The sequence below is a fragment of the Corvus hawaiiensis genome, chromosome 2 (genome assembly GCF_020740725.1).
Source record: "Corvus hawaiiensis isolate bCorHaw1 chromosome 2, bCorHaw1.pri.cur, whole genome shotgun sequence".
NCBI lineage: Eukaryota > Metazoa > Chordata > Aves > Passeriformes > Corvidae > Corvus > Corvus hawaiiensis.
Genome location: NC_063214.1, coordinates 488,266 through 503,839, shown reverse-complemented (window position 1 = coordinate 503,839; position 15,574 = coordinate 488,266). Strand labels below are relative to the sequence as shown.

Genomic DNA, 15,574 nt, shown 5'->3' with positions numbered 1-15,574 from the left:
CGGGGCTGTGCCCATTCCCTGGGGAGCCTGGTCAGTGCCCCAGCACCCTCTGGGGGAAGAACCTTTCCCTCATAGCCAACATGAACCCCTCCAGACACAGCTCCAGCTCTTCCCTGGGGTCCTGTCACTGGCCACTGGAGCAGAGATCAGCGCCATACGACAGTGGAGCCAGGTTTTTGGCAGGCACTAAGTGGGTCAGCCTCCTGCTCTCCAGCAGAACTAACCAGCGCATACCTGATGAGATCCCAGTCCCTGCAGCAGATTCAGAGAGACCAGACCCTCTCTGTCTGACCTCCATCCTTCCCAAATCTCTACCCCGTTCAGTGCCAGCCTCTCCCTGCTCCCTAACCAAACCCCTGCCTGGAAAAAGAGCTCCCAACGAGGACAGCTGTAAAGTACTGGGACAGAGGCGGTTTCTCCCTTAGCTGTGAAGCCCCAGGAGGCTGCCAGCACACCTTCCCTGCAATGCCTCTGCTTCCAAATAATCCAGCCCCTCTTCCCAGCAGCCCGAGCCCTGCAGATGGATCTACTGTCAAAGCCACGCTCCCAAAAAAGCCTTGGTTTCTCTCCTTGCACTTGCCCAGAAGCACAAACCAAGGGCACTGCGATTTTCTCATGCCCCCGGACAGTCACTGCACATTCCCTGCATTGCTTCACGTTGTTTGGAAACACACACTCAACCTACACGGATGTGCAACTTCACCCTTCTCTTGCCTCAACCCCTGCTGCACCAAGGCTGGAGGGCACATTTCAGGAGAGAGGCACTGGCTGAGCCAGGGAGGAACGGACAGCCCATGACCAGGGGCTCCCAGGGACATTCCCAATGCGTCCTCAGTCTTCATGGAGCTCTGGACATTTATATGAACTTCCCAACTCCAGGTGGCTCAAAGCAACTGACTGCATGTTATTCCTCCTCAAAAATCTCTTATTCCTTTTAATTTCCCTTTTGAAAAACCTCCATAAACTCCAAACTTGAAGGTATACTCGGGTAACCATGTCAAACATAAAGACCTGTTTGAAGCAGTAAACAGAAGCTGAAATGTCATGGATTCATTCAGGTGCCTCCAGGAACGACAGCTTGAAGGAACACATCACACAGTGTGACTTTCCAAATTTTTAAAAACCAGGCTGGTAAATTACAGTGATTTATCACTCCACAACAAAGTACACACACGCAAAAGTGCTTCCCAGAAAAAGATTACAAAGCAATCACCCAGATGTTACTAAAGCATTAAGATTAATTAAAAAAAAAAAAAAAAATCAGCAAGGAGCTGACTCCCACTGGCTTTTTATTGTCATAAATTTTATCCTGCAACTTCCAAGTGAACTGAGTTCTGGTTTGTACCTCAAGTCGTACACCCTGGCTGTGTGTGTTTGTGGTGCCTCTGCTGCCCATCTCACACCTCTTACAGCAGCCCCCTCTAACTCACCATGGGGGCCATGAGAGTCAACAAAAGCACAACCCTCCTCCCACTTCAGCCAAAAAAAACACCAGATTTTCATTGTTGCAAAGGAAGAAAAAAAGGTTCCTTGTTACTGCTAAAAAAAGCACATCAATCATTTTTCACCAAAACAACCTTTGGCATGTGTTACACATCACCCACAGCGAAAGGCACGGGATGCCTGACAGAAGTTTTCAGTCGCTGCTTTCATTCCCCGCGCAGCCCTGCAGCCGTCCCCGAACAATCACACCCCTGGAAACCTGGAGCACTCGGGAGTTCCTGCCAAGGGGCCTCTCTCCCAGGACCCCCTCACCAGGAGGGGAGGGAAACCACTGGCAAAGGGAAGGAGCGGCCTGTGCACAGCTGAGGAGCAGTGGGGAAAGCTGGCAGGACCAGGCACAACCTCTGGGTTGGGTCTTCCAGGTTGTGCCAGCCATCCTGCAAAAACAAGGCACTGCTGGAGTCCCCATCCCTGGAGGTGCCCGAGGAAGGCCTGGATGTGGCAATCGGTGCTCTGGGCTGGGGACAAGGTGGGCATCGGGCACAGCTTGGACACGTTGATCCCAAAGATCTTTTCTGACCTAAAAGATTCTGTGCTTCTGTGAGGTGGCTGCACCAAGCAGCTTCCCAGCTCCTTCCCCAGCTCCCTTCCCAGCGGTGGCCTTGCGCAATGGGGAGTCTTTGTCTCCATGTCAGTGTCTGAGGGCCTGGGGCACACTCTGAATACACCTTCCCCACCCAGGTTAATGCAAATGAACAGCAAAGCAATTCCCAGCTGGGAAGCAGACAGCAGGAGGTTCTTTGTTTTCCCTGTTGGAGGGACTGGATGAGCACAGAGAGCTGCGTGCTCACCTGGCCAAGGCAGGACATCGGGATTTCTGAGCGTTACAGCAGCTTCCCATAGGTGTAGCCAAGCTGCTGTGAGGGTATTTCAGCAGCCACTGGGCAGTGTAAGGTATGGAGGGAGATCCTGACATGAGGGGCTCTGTTCATCTCCCAGAAACAGGGGAAGAAGGCATTGATGCAAAACCTACACACTTCCCTTTTTCCCTCCAACTTCTGCTATTTCAGAGACCCCAAAACCACTTTCTGGCTTTGGACAAAATGCTGCAGGAAAGGTCTGGCAACTTCCCCAGCTCCTGCAGCTGTGCTTTGCTGGTGCCCTACACTGCCCAGCTTCAGGGAGCCTCATCTTTGGAAAGGTCACCCTTAGTGCTCAACAGCTCCAGCACCACCTGAAAGGGACATTTCCCTACACACACAGGAAAAACACTTCTTTCATAAAGACACTGCTGATCCAGAGCTGGTTCTGCACTTATTATCCACTGTCACATCCCCTCCACAAGTGACTCGTTCTCTTGCACCTCACAGGAGAAATTAAGACCACCACTTCCAAATTGTTTGGAAGGGAAAAGAGAAATAGAAACGCAGAGTAGCTTTCAGAAGAAAATAACAGTTTCTGCCTCTTCAGAAATAAACACAACTGCTCCCAACTCCATGGCTGCCCACTGGCACCCCTCTTTCCCTTACACCCACAGAAGAGCATACCCACTGTGACTTCCACACATTCCTGTGTCCACATGGCTGATCTCTGGGTGATGTCCCTGCCTGCAGATGCTCATGCCCTTCCAGCAGGATGTACGTGTGCAGGGTGATTTGTGGTCAGCCCCAAATCAGCTTCCAGAGGTGCTGCTCATTCCCTGTAGCTCAGGGGCACTCTGGCACTGCAAGGTGACGCAATGCGTCCCATACCAGTCTTGCTGAAGTGGCACCACGGAACATTTTCCGTGCTCCTCCTAACAACAGGCACACAGGGAACAACAGCCCAGGGAACGCCTGGCCACTTGTTAAACTCTGTTAACATCACCAGGAGCCTGAGCTCCCAATTACCCCATACTCTAGAACCATGGAATCATACAACTGTTAAGGTTGAGAAAGACCTCTAAGACCATCGAGTCCCTCCATGGGACATCTGTCTAGACACTACTAGAAAATGCCACAGTTGAACCACTGCTGGTTTCCCAATTTCCAGCCTGCCAGCCCAGAGCTCGTTGCTGAGAAGACCAAAGGCAGAAACCAGAGTGGGAACTGCTGTGGGTGCTGGCAGCAGCGAGACCGTGGAGATTCCTGAGGCAAACCAGGAGCAGACCCCCTTCCCAGGACCAGAGCTTTCCCTGGGCTCGGCCTGCAGTTCTGAGGATGCATGTCCTGCCTGACGGGCACCCCCTTCCCCTGCCCAGATCATTCCTTTGCTTGGCTTTACGAGGGCTTTTCAAGCTGCCTGAGAACATCACAGCCCAACTCTCAGGGAAAGGCTAATTGGAAGCCTCAAAAAGCAATTACACTAAAAGCACTCTGCAGTGAACCAAGTACCTGTCTGCCAGCCCCAGCGCCACTCACAGGGCTGTGCCTCTGGGACACGGGCACGAAGAAAGGCTTCACACGTGGAACAACACAACAGCTTCCCCTGGAAGGAAGGAGGGGCTGGCAGTTCTCACAAACGTTCCCCCTTCCTCAAGCCCTCTGCCTCCATCCCACTGGGAATGCAAACACGCTGCCAGGAGCGAGTCTGCTGAACCAGGGAAAAAGATGTTCATGTCTGTTTCCAGTTCACTTAGAATTTGAGATGTCACAACCAATAAAAACTACATTCTGGTTCTAGAAACCCCTAACTCTTACGTGACCCATGCCTTGTGAGGCACAATAAAAACATAAATATCTACATGATAACTTCCCCTTTCACCCCCTGCTCCTGCACTGCTTGTGGCACAGCTGGGCTAATCCCATTCCCACTGCTCTGCATTCTGACCTCCTTAAACAACCCCATGTGAGGATGTTAAAACACTCTAATCTATAAATAATGTATTCCCCTCATCCAGCAATGGATTACTGGGCCATAAAACTCCCTGGAACGCTCCGCATAGTCGCCAGTTTAACAAAATAATACCCAGGAAGATACATCAGAAGAGACTCGTCCTCTTTCTTGATGAATTCTTGCAAAGATTCGATGCCACCGTTACTTCTGCACTGGATTTTTCTTTACGATTAATTATTTAGAAGCTGGTATTTTATTCTAGCGGCCTTTTTTTGCCCCACATCAAAGACCCTTTAATTTGTTGAACTAATAGCCCTCACAACCTGAGAGAAGACCAGTGCTGGCAAATGCTTCAGAGCCAAAGGGAAGCAATGAGGTCTCGCTGCTTGATGCACACAGTGAGGTCACAGTTTAGACTCAAGCCAGCCTGTTGTCCTAAGCAGGGAGCTCCCATTTCTGTCCCCTCATTCTCCTGCCCCAACTTCTGGCAGCAGGATTCCCAGGCATTCCCTGAGCCAGTCCAGGTCACTGATCCTGCAGGAAACTAGCTGCACTTTCCTGGGGTTCATTTCCAAACAACCATTACCTACAACTCAAGCCACAGTGTGTAACTTCATTAGAGACAAACAAGTCTGCTCCAAACACTGATGCCTAATAGACTCACTGCCGCTGCAAAATCAATGCCATTCCTCAACACCAATTCCAGCAGGAATCCTACCACTGATTTCCCGGAGCAGAAGCATAAAGCTCAAGCAAATGCTTAAATGATGCAAATTTGCGGCTTGGCAGATTTTTTTTCTGTCAGGCATTTTGGAAAAATAAAGTGTTTCTGCCTCAAAACAAGTTAGAAACCAGACAGGCACCCTCTAAAGAGCAAGTTCCCCAGGAAGCGTAACCAGGCCTGCCACATTTGGGCACCTGATCCCTGAGCTCCGTGTGCCGTGCTTAGCACAGCAATTTCCACACCTTTTCCATAATGCACGGATCACTTTTAGCTCTGAAAGGATGGGGAAAAACAAGCAACCCAGTGACACCCACCAAACCTGCTCGCTTCGTTCCACAGCACTGATCACGTGTGGAAATGTAAATCCCTCCTGCAATATTAAAACACCATCCAAGGAACTCACAGCCAGCTCAGCAGTGGGGCTCTGGTATACGAAACAAAACTACGAAAGCACATTTCCAACAGCTCCAGAGTGACTTAATTCCCAGAAAAAGGTATGCATTATCCTTTGCCTCTGCCCTGGAGGATTACTCATGGCTGATGGGTTGCACAGCTCTGAGTCAGGGCTGAACCCTGCCCGTGGGAAGGCAAGCCCGTGCCCCTTGGGAAGCAGAAGCCATCCCCAACATTCCCACAGCAGCCCTGGGGACAGCAGGTCAGGGTGGAGAGCCGGGACAGGATGGGGAGCTCGTCCCCCAGAGCGCAGGGCCAGCAGACAACGCTGCCGCTTGGTGCTCAGCCCTGATGCTTAGTCACAGTAATTGCAGAGCCAGGGCTCTGTGCTCACATTTCCTGTCACCAACCCAAGAATTAGGCAATTTAGATTCAGAGATAGCACCCGGGATATTAAATAACTTGATAAGCCATCGCTGAAGGAACCAGGAGAAAAATGAGCAGCTCGATACAGAGGAGGTTCCCCCAGTCCCAGCTCCGCAGTGTTCCCAAATCTCTGGGAAGTGTGAGCACCCCCAAGCCAGCCTTCCCCCCTCACAGAGCAGCACTGCCCTTCACAGCCCCCCGGCTCTCCCCACCTCGCAGAGACACCCAACAGAGCTGGATTCAAGTTGAAACCTTTCACGGGGCTCATTTTCAACAATTAAAGAGCATGGCAACCTGTAATTACAGAAAATAAAGCCAGACAGCTGGAGAAGGGAACATCTCTAGCCAGTAACACAACACTACATTTTCTCTCTTAGGGAATTCAGCTATGAAGTCCCCAGCTCCCATTCAATCAGTTTGAGCCCGCAGTGTCCAGGGAGCAGTGCGAGCCCTGGAAAAGCAAACAGCCCTTGACAACCCAACTAAACACAACTCAGAGAAAGCAACACCTCTATCCACACCGGGGAGAGACGGGAATTGGGAGAGGAAAGCCTTCCTGGACACACAGCGTCAGGCAGCCCGAGGGTGCTACACCCCCAAACACATTTCCCCAGCTTTATCCAAGTCCCAGCTGCTCCCGCTCCCCCCGCCCGGCTCCCAGCGGGCAGGCAGAGCTCCTGCCGCCCGCCAAGCTCTTACCGCTCATCATCAGCAGCACAAACATCTTTGCCTGTTGTGCTTCCCAAGCCCCAGCTGCCGGTAACAGAAAGGAGGAAGCGCCAGCGTTTCATTCCCCTTCTGCTTCGGAGTGGGTGTAACTTGCGAAGTTTCACGCTAAGATGAGACGGGTCAATTGGGTGTGTTTGAAGGTTTGGGGTTTTGCCCATCCCTCCCTTCCTCCCTCCCTCCTTCTCTTCCTCCCTCCCTCTCCTGATTAATTCCTGCCGTCACAGGCTTCAGATGAGCTGCCACTCAACCCCCCGGCTCCTGAAATCTGGATTCCTAGGGACATCCTTCCAGGGTGACTTTAACTCACCAGCGCTGCAAGAGGAGCCAAGAACTAAATCGAACTAAATCCCCAGTGAGCCCGCAGAGGCAACTCGCTCCTGCATTCCCAGTGCACCAGCTCCACAGTCCCTTCCCCACGCACGGTATTCTGCTGTGTTTGCAGGGAGCAGCTCACCAGCAAGACAGAAAATAAAACATTCTGACCTACTCTGTGCCTTTTGCCTCTGCCCTCGACTCCCCCACGACTCCGAGGGTTTCCCTGGGTACGTATCCGGATGGTGCTTCTGGAGAGAACACGTTAAAAACACACCAGCAGCTGCTCCCACCGAGCTGCCCACAGGTGCAGAAGGGTTTCCAGGATCAGGAACTTCGGGGAATTAGAAATTACGCATAGATCTGGTTTTACTTAATTCCCTACTTCCACATAACTGTCTCTGGATTAAGATTTGAGCAGCAGCATCCTCCAGACCAGGGCTGGCTAATGGTTGCTATAAATAAGAAATACCAACACAAAACCCAAACCATCTGTGTTTATCCCCCAACCTCCCCCACCTTGCCTCTGCACCACGTATATGGGACAAGGCAAACAGGTATGAAACTGCTCTGGAAAGGAAGTAGACAACACAGTAAATATTCTTTACAAGCAGAAATCAAATTAATTAACAAATTAACATTTACAACTCTGCGTGATACTTCACAAACACCAAGTATTGAGCAATAACTGTACCCTTGCAGTCCCACCCTCTGCAACCCAGCAGTGACCGCAAGTCGGGAAAAGGACGGAACCATGAGGAAAAGAACAAAACAAAATGGCAAAAGGCTCATGCAGGAGCCCAGTTCTGACCCAGGGCTGGACATGCTGCTGTGGGACTGCAAGGATTTAACAGCTGGAGTGCGGCTGTGGGGCTCCACACGCCTGGGTGCTGCGGGTACAGAGCAAGGGAGGGGATGATTCTATTTTGGGACAGGGACGAGATATCAGAGAAGCAATTTGACACGGCACAGTCATCCTTACAGCCCCCGTGACCAGGAACAGGAGTGAGCAGTGAGTTTGAGCCCACTTCAAACAGCACGTTGGGTTTAACTTCTCATCTCAGCACTCGCAGCCTCAGATGTTTCCAACAGATCCACCCACGCTCAGCACGAGGTTCCCCCATGACCACAGGCACACCCCAGAAGCATCAGAGTGCTCCACCTTGACAGCAGCAAAGGGCTGAAGGAGGGATGGGATCTGACACTGTTTGGACTGAGCAGCACTGAAACAATCAATCCTCAACATTATGGTGAATTTAAACCCAGAATGAGCAAACCAACAGCTCCCATCTGCGCGACAAACAAACGGGAGAGCAGCTTTCAGTACACCCCGAGCAGACGAGCAGGTTTGGTGAGCCCTGAGTGACTCAGAGGGCAACAGGGGCTGCTGCTGCCTGCCTTCGGGTCCACTCAGGCACGGCCACCTCCAGCCCGCTGGAACAGGTCAGCGCTCCCACACCGCCCAGCCGGGATCACTCCCATCGGAATGGAATCATTCCCATTGGAGCGGCCTTGCCGTGAGGCGGACACGGCATGTACCTACACACAGGTGTGCACACACCAGCTCCCACAGACACAGCACCCACATTGCCACACTGAGAGGAGGGACAGGTGCTTACTACGACAGATCCAGCGATTGTCTGGAGTGATTTTCAGATTTGGAGGGCAAAAGGCAGCACCACCCTTCTGCCACCAGCGCCGGGTTCATCTGCGCCCTGCCACAGCACTGTGGGGCGTCTCTTCCTGCTACCCAAAGAAAATCCTTGGAATGGCCAGAACTCCCAGGAAAGCATGAGCTATGTGTGCTACCCCTACTCTAAGAGAAGCTTGCAGAAAGCTTCAGACATTGGTGCGACCACTGGTGGGTTTTTAAATCATTTTGTTGGAAAACACCTCCAAAGCCATCAAGTCCAACCTGTGCCTGATACTCACCTTGTCCCCAGCCCAGAGCACTGAGTGCCATGTCCAGGAATTCCTTGGACACCTCCAGGGATGGGGACTCCAAACCTCCCTGGGCAGCCCCTGCCAATGTCTGACCACACTTTCCATGGGGAAATTCCTGCTGATGTCCATCCTGCCCCTCCCCTGGCCCAGCCTGAGGCCATTCCCTCTCCTCCTGTCCCTGTTCCCTGGGAGCAGAGCCCGACCCCCCGCCGGCTGCCCCCTCCTGTCAGGGAGTTGTGCAGAGCCACAAGGTTCAGTACAGGTGTGTAAAAGAAAAGCAGTGACTTCCCCCTCAATCATGACCCTCAGCACTGGAAGAAAAACCAGCCAGCCATAAACAGCAACCCTTATGTATGGAGAGAGATCCACAGAGGGAGAGGCAAGGAAAGCCTTCGCCCAAGTCATGTAGGATCCAACCCACCCTCCTCCTAGGAAATGAGATGCTTCCTCCAGAGAAGCTTGGCTGGGTGAGCGACCCGGCAGGGCCCAGGATGGTGGGAGCAGGAGGCCTGGCCACGCAGGGAAGGCGTGGAGCAGCCGTCCAACAGGAGCCTCGCCGGGAGCCCTGGCGGGCAGTACCCCGGCGGGCAGTGCCAGGCCCGGCGTGTCCGCTCCCGCTGGGGAGAACAGGCATTTCCAGGCCTGGCCCCGGCTCCCGGCCCCGCTGACGCACTGGGATACACCCTTTTGATGTGGGCTTCCTCCGAGGGCGCGAGCCAGCTTGTGTAAACAGCAGTGCTCCCCTGCGCCAAGCAAGGAGCGAGGAACTACCAAAACCTGTTCTGAGCCAGCCCGGCATATTCTGCCCGAAACGGCACGGAGACAGCCAGGCCAGCTCCAGAGCTGGATGCCTGCAGGGAACGTCACCTCCAGGAGCTTCAACAAGCAGCCATGAGCTCAGCCCTGCAGCTGGGCACAAAATGACCCTCCTCTCTTCAGCCGAGTCATGATACCACTGGGAAAAGTCTCTTTTCCTTCCGTCCTTCTGGCAGGATGAATCCCACCAGTCTGGAGAAGAGGAAATTAGGTCAGACCTCAACGGAGGCTGCACCTCCTCCTGAGGGGCAGCTCCGATCTCTGCTCCCTGTGACAGGGACAGGACCCAGCACAGCTGGAGCTGTGCCAGGGTAGCGTCAGGCTGGAGATCAGGAAAAGGTTCTTCCCCCAAAGGGGGGAAGAGGGTGGTGGAGCACTGACCAGGCTCCCCAGGGAATGGTCACAGCTCCACAGAGCTCCAGGAGCCTTTGGACAACGCTCCCAGGGATGCACAGGCTGGGATTGTTGGGGTGTCTGTGCAGGGCCAGGAGTTGGACTGGATGGTCCTTGTGGATCCCTTCCAACTCGAGACATTCCGTGATTCTATGAACCTTCCAGGGACCCACAGGCTCTCCCAAATATTGAGCTGAGACATGGATATCCCACCACAGAGCCCAGAGGAGAAAGGTCCCACAACACAGCACTTCTCTGCTGTGAAAGGAAGGGAGAGGGAGTCCCATCAGACACAATTCAGGTCTGCATCCTGCATAAAGGTGTGTTTACCAACCCTAGTTAACATCCTGGGCCTCTCACACCCTGGCACACCTGCTAATTAGCACACATGAGTTAATATCATTTTAACAATGGATTAGCACTTGGGGCAGAAAGAAGGAAGTCACTTCAGCACAGTGACTCACCCTGAGCACAGCAGGAAGGTGAGATACAAGGAGCATCTGCTACACTCACACAGGGCTCCGCAGACCGTATCTCCTTAACTAAGGCTTACTTTACAAAGACAAGGTGCTTCAAAAATTCATGATTGTATCTGTCTTATTTTTCACCTGCACGCACAGCTGGCCTTGGAGGAGCATTCCGTCTCCACCATCCAGACAACTGGAGCCACTCGGGTCCTTCTGCAAGTCATGGTGGGGTTCCTGAGGTGATTATCACCTACCTTGATCAGACGTGTTTCAGGACACGACCCTGGGCCCACTAGCCACTAATCATCTGTCAGGAACATCCCCGGGGGAACACCAAGGAGCTGATGTCCATGGCCCGTTTTGGTGCTTCTCCAAACATCCCATAAGCACAGACGAAGCTGGCGGCACTCGCAGGCACGGGGCACACGTCACTGGGATGTTAGTGCCCTTTTCCACGGAATCCTGGAAAAACTGCAGCCCTGTAAACGTGACCTGGCCTTCAAAGTTCCCTGTGGATGATGTGGGCAAGCCATGCACTGGCCTTCACCCTGGAATCCCACTCCTTGTGCCTGTGCAGCCTCACGTACCTGGCAGGACCAAAGGGTTGTCCCTGCGTAGGTGGGGACAGTTTGACTGGAGCCATCTTGGATTCAATCATAAACTGAAGAAGAAAGCTGACTTAGCTTGCATTGGTTTTTTTTAAAACCTCAGCTTTCAAACTGGATCTCTGTGATGCAGCACCTCACAAGATGGAAAACCACTACACCGCCATCAGAATCACTTCTGCGCCCTCAAAGTGATGTTTAACACACTGCCTGCCTTTGCTTTGTCCAATAAAAACCTGCCAGCCAACCCTTGGCAATTACAAAACATTAATGCCATGAGAAGTTACACTGTGTTGAATGCATCCATACTCCCTGCTATCACAAAGATTTTCTCAGCCTCATGTTTCTATTTGGGATTAGGAAGGGAGTTGTGAAAGGCCAGTATTGTTCAGTCACAAATAGTTCCCTTTCAGCCTCTACAGAAGTCAGGTAATGAATTACAGGAGGTTTTTTTCCCTTTGGAGAGGTCAGCAGATATATCAGCTCCTGGGAAAGCTGATCCCTGTTGTTTCGCTACAAGGGGAGCTGAAAAAGGTTCCTAATGAGCTCTAGGGAGTGGATGCTGGCAGCGAGCCAGCACCTTTGCCTGCAAAACCAAGACAAGTGACGAGAGGCAGGAACCACCTCTGGCCCAAGCACAAGTTAAATTTTAAGGCTTGCATTTCAGCTTGTGGCTGGCAGCTCTCGCACCGATGCGGGCACTCTGCTTGCAGACACCCAAAGAACACCCTGAGCCTGAAGGGCCCCACAGGGATCATCCAGCCCAGCTCCTGGCCCTGCACAGACACCCCAACAATCCTGCCCTGTGCATCCCTGGGAGCGCTGTCCCAAGGCTCCTGGAGCCCTGGGGCTGTCTCATCACTTAGTGGCATCACCTCATGGGCAAAGGTAGGGCTGCTCATCTCCCCTGGGACCGTCCAGGTGTGTGCAGGTACGACACACACCTTTGTGTACGTAGGATCAGTACCTACAGAAAACCCCTGTTTCCAGTCATCAACAGACCACCCGCAGTGGGGGAGCCCTTCTGGACACACACACAGGCCCAAAGTCACCCTGAGCTCTTCACTGCCCAGCACCAGGGGGGTTTATGGGGTGCCCAAGACCATCTGGCTGAGCTGGAGGCTCCAACCCAGGTGCCCCTGAGCAGGGACATGGCTGTGGCTGTGACATCCTCATCGAACTGGGGGTGCAATGCCCCAGGGCAGCACCCACCACCCCATTCAGTCCGCACCACGACAGCCGCGTGGTGCAAGGATAAGCCAGAGCTTAACAGAACAGGGACTGCTTCCTTTTTCCATGGGAAGGCTCAAGGAGGAACATTTTATTCAAGACCTCTAATGCAAACACCTCCTCTCATTTTTTTGAAGCCAGGCAGTAGCTGCTGTCATTTTCATGCTGCGTACTGACACACTTCCACCACATCCCTGCCAATAGTTTTAATTTCATTGGAAAAATCAGCTCCGAACGAGAGTGACAAGCTGCACGCTGGTGACGATGCTGTCAAGTGATGGGTAATGTAGGTTTACTTTAGCTGTCAAAACTTTTCAATACTAAAAATAGCTATCACAAGCTTCTGGACTCACTGCATTGAAGCATTAAACACACAGGATATTGACACCCTCAGAAGCGCCCAAAGCCACTCACAGCCGAGCAAAACCAGCAATGTGTGATGGACAGCAAAGGTCTCTGAGTGTTACTTACTTTGAGGAGAGAAAAACAACACACTGCAGGATGAAATCTCATATCCACGCCGGCCAAAGCGAAGACAAGATGCTGCACACACCCCATGAGACAGAACAGCACAATATGGGATGCAAACACAGGCAAAGACAGAGAGCAAGAAAGAGAAAAGCTTAGAGAGGAAATCTTGTACCCTGTTATCCCAGCTCTTGGTCCAGATCCCACGGAAAGGGAGGGCAGAGATCGTCCCATGGCAGCTCCTCCTTTCCTGCCTGCCATCCTTCACCTGCCCCTGCCCAGCAAGAAAGGACACAGAGCTGTGAGGCTGGGAAGGATGGGAAAGCAGGGAAGAGCAAGAGGTTTTGCCAGAGGGATGAGGTTTCCATGGAAGGGGTGAGTTCTCCCCAAGCAGTAACCTGTCAATGGACACCAGCTAGGCAGCAGCTCACCAAAGGGGACAGTGGGTAAGGTGGCACAGGAAGATGGGGGCGGAAAGGGACCATTTCCACATCAAATCCAGCTTTTTTATTCCCTCTGAGGCACTGGGATGACAAGCACAGGCAGGGCTGTCCCTCTATTAGACCAACATTTATGGCAGAAAGAAAATGAAGCATCATAAGGAATTACTAATTAGATGTTATCATAACCCTGTGTATAACTGAAGCAGCACTCTGATGTGCTTTGTAAATAATTAGCAAATTAACTTTCACAATGCCCCTGCAAGGCAAGTATTATCCCCATCTCCTGCACGGCCCTGATGGAAAATAAAAGACAGTTTGGGCAGATTGCTCCCCTGCTCTGGACAACTGCAGAGCCGCCCAAACACAGGGAAGGGACATCAAAGAGGAAGAGGGAACTGGAGGCTCAGGGGGCACCTCGTGGCTCTGCACAACTCCCTGACAGGAGGGGGTGGCCGGGGGGGGGGGGGGCCGGGCTCTGCTCCCAGGGAACAGGGACAGGAGGAGAGGGAATGGCCTCAGGCTGGGCCAGGGGAGGGGCAGGTTGGAAGCACTGGAAGGGGCTGTTCATGGAGGTTTGGAGTGCCCATCCCTGGAGGTGTCCAAGGAAGGCCTGGAGGTGGCACTCAGTGCTCTGGGCTGGGGACAAGGTGGGCATCGGGCACAGCTTGGACTCCATGGTCTCCAGAGGTATTTTCCAGCCTAAATGATTCTGTGATTCCATGATTCCTCATGTGCTGGAAGCAGGAATTGAGAGGGGAAATGCTCTCCACTCCCAGCAGACTCAAAGGAAACAACTCTGGGCTCCTTTTCTCCTGAACACACAGCTTCAAGCATAGACCATCGGTGCCTGCCACTCCAGGGACATGGCAGAAAGCACCCTGCCAGTAAGGAACTCCTCTGTCCAGACAGAGCTTCCCTGTCCATCCAATTCTACCTTCCACCTGAGCAGGAGGCTTCCACAAGGTTCCTTGCTCCCTTCCTCTCCCACACAGAAGTTCCTAAGGGAGAAGGGACCAGAGCAGCACCACAGCCACCCGCCCACATCCTCGTGTCACTGCCACCTTCCCCCCGCCGTGTGAGGCTGACTGGCACATCCAAACACGAGTCACCCCCTCAGCAGCTCACTGCCAAGTGGTGGGAGCAGGGAAGTGAGGGGAGGGAGCACGGAGGAAGAGGGCAGGAGCACCAACGCTGCTGTGACTTCGTGCCGGATGCACGCTCTCAAAGAGGCAGACTTGCATCTATTTTAGACGTGCTGCATAAAAATAAAAGATGCTGGTTGACTGCACATGTTCTCATTTTTAGAAAACAAGCTCCAATTTATTTCTTCTATTACAGCCAGATGTCTAAAAAAAAAAAAAAAAAAAAAAACAAAACCCCAAACCAAATCTCCCGTCAATGTCACCTCAATGAAAAGAAGCCCTGACCTGGTTCCAACCTCCCTGGACCAGAGCACGGAACAGGAACCTCACTGTTAACACCTCTCTCAGGGGACCCTGACCCCACTCACAGCCTGACCCAAAGCCCTCCAGGGTGAGCAGAGATCTGGACCTCAGGCCCTGCCCAGAGGGCCACCAGCACTGACTGTCACAGGATGACTCAGGGTTATAAACATTACAGCTGGCACACAGGGCTGGCACAACTGGACTGACCACACGTCTGTGCTCTATGTCTCACCGCCTTCCCTGCTTCCCCTTTCCTATTAACTTGTTCTAAGCTGCCTTGGGCAGTCTTTTTCCCTTTCAAAACTCACATCACGTTCTTTAATTGAAAGATCAACATGACTTTATATGAAGGTAAATGCTGGTTTTCAACTTTTCCTATTTATCCTGCCCTCATTCACAGCCATGACACAACATCCCATATAACACTATTTCCATGTATCTGCTTGCCTGTGCTGTGCTCCTCACAAGGAACAAACCCTTCATTTCAAAGCACAGTTTGTATCCATCTGTGGTCTCTGTCAGGCCTCCACAATGGTGGTGCCCTGCCAAGTCCAGCTGCACCATGTTTCAGTGGGACACAGGGAATCACAGGCAGAGCAGCTGGGATATACCAAGGTCTCCACCTTGAAGATGCTCATGGCAAAAAGGGAAGTGGGATCAGGTTCTCAGGAAAGGTTGTGCCTGCTCCATCCCTGCAGGTTTTCAAGCCCTGCCTGGAGAAGAGCCCTGAGGAGCCTGGTTTGATCCCAGAGCTGACCCTGCTTTGGGAGGACCCCACATGTCCCTTCCCACTAGAGTGACATGCTGACCCCAAGTGCAGGGGCACTGCCCAGACAATTACCAAACGCCCAGGAGCACCCATGCCTGGCAGAGAGGCCACAACTCCACATCAAGGGGAGATGAGCCACTGCCTTGAAGCCTC

General features: G+C 52.6%; 1 protein-coding gene across 7 annotated transcripts in view; it reads right to left on the bottom strand.

Annotated features, from left to right (window-relative positions):
• TIAM1 (TIAM Rac1 associated GEF 1) overlaps positions 1-15,574 on the bottom strand; it is a 159,135-nt gene that overhangs the window by 94,235 nt on the left and 49,326 nt on the right. For 2 of the 7 annotated variants that reach the window (XM_048295301.1, XM_048295300.1), the window contains exon 1: positions 6,500-6,655. The exons of the other annotated variants lie outside the window; for them this stretch is intronic. Coding sequence is in view for 1 of the 2 variants with exons in the window: in XM_048295300.1 (XP_048151257.1) it covers positions 6,500-6,524 (25 nt within the window). In the remaining variant the exon portion in view is untranslated. Of the gene's footprint in view, positions 1-6,499; positions 6,656-15,574 lie in introns of those variants that run through there. 7 annotated transcript variants of the gene reach the window in all.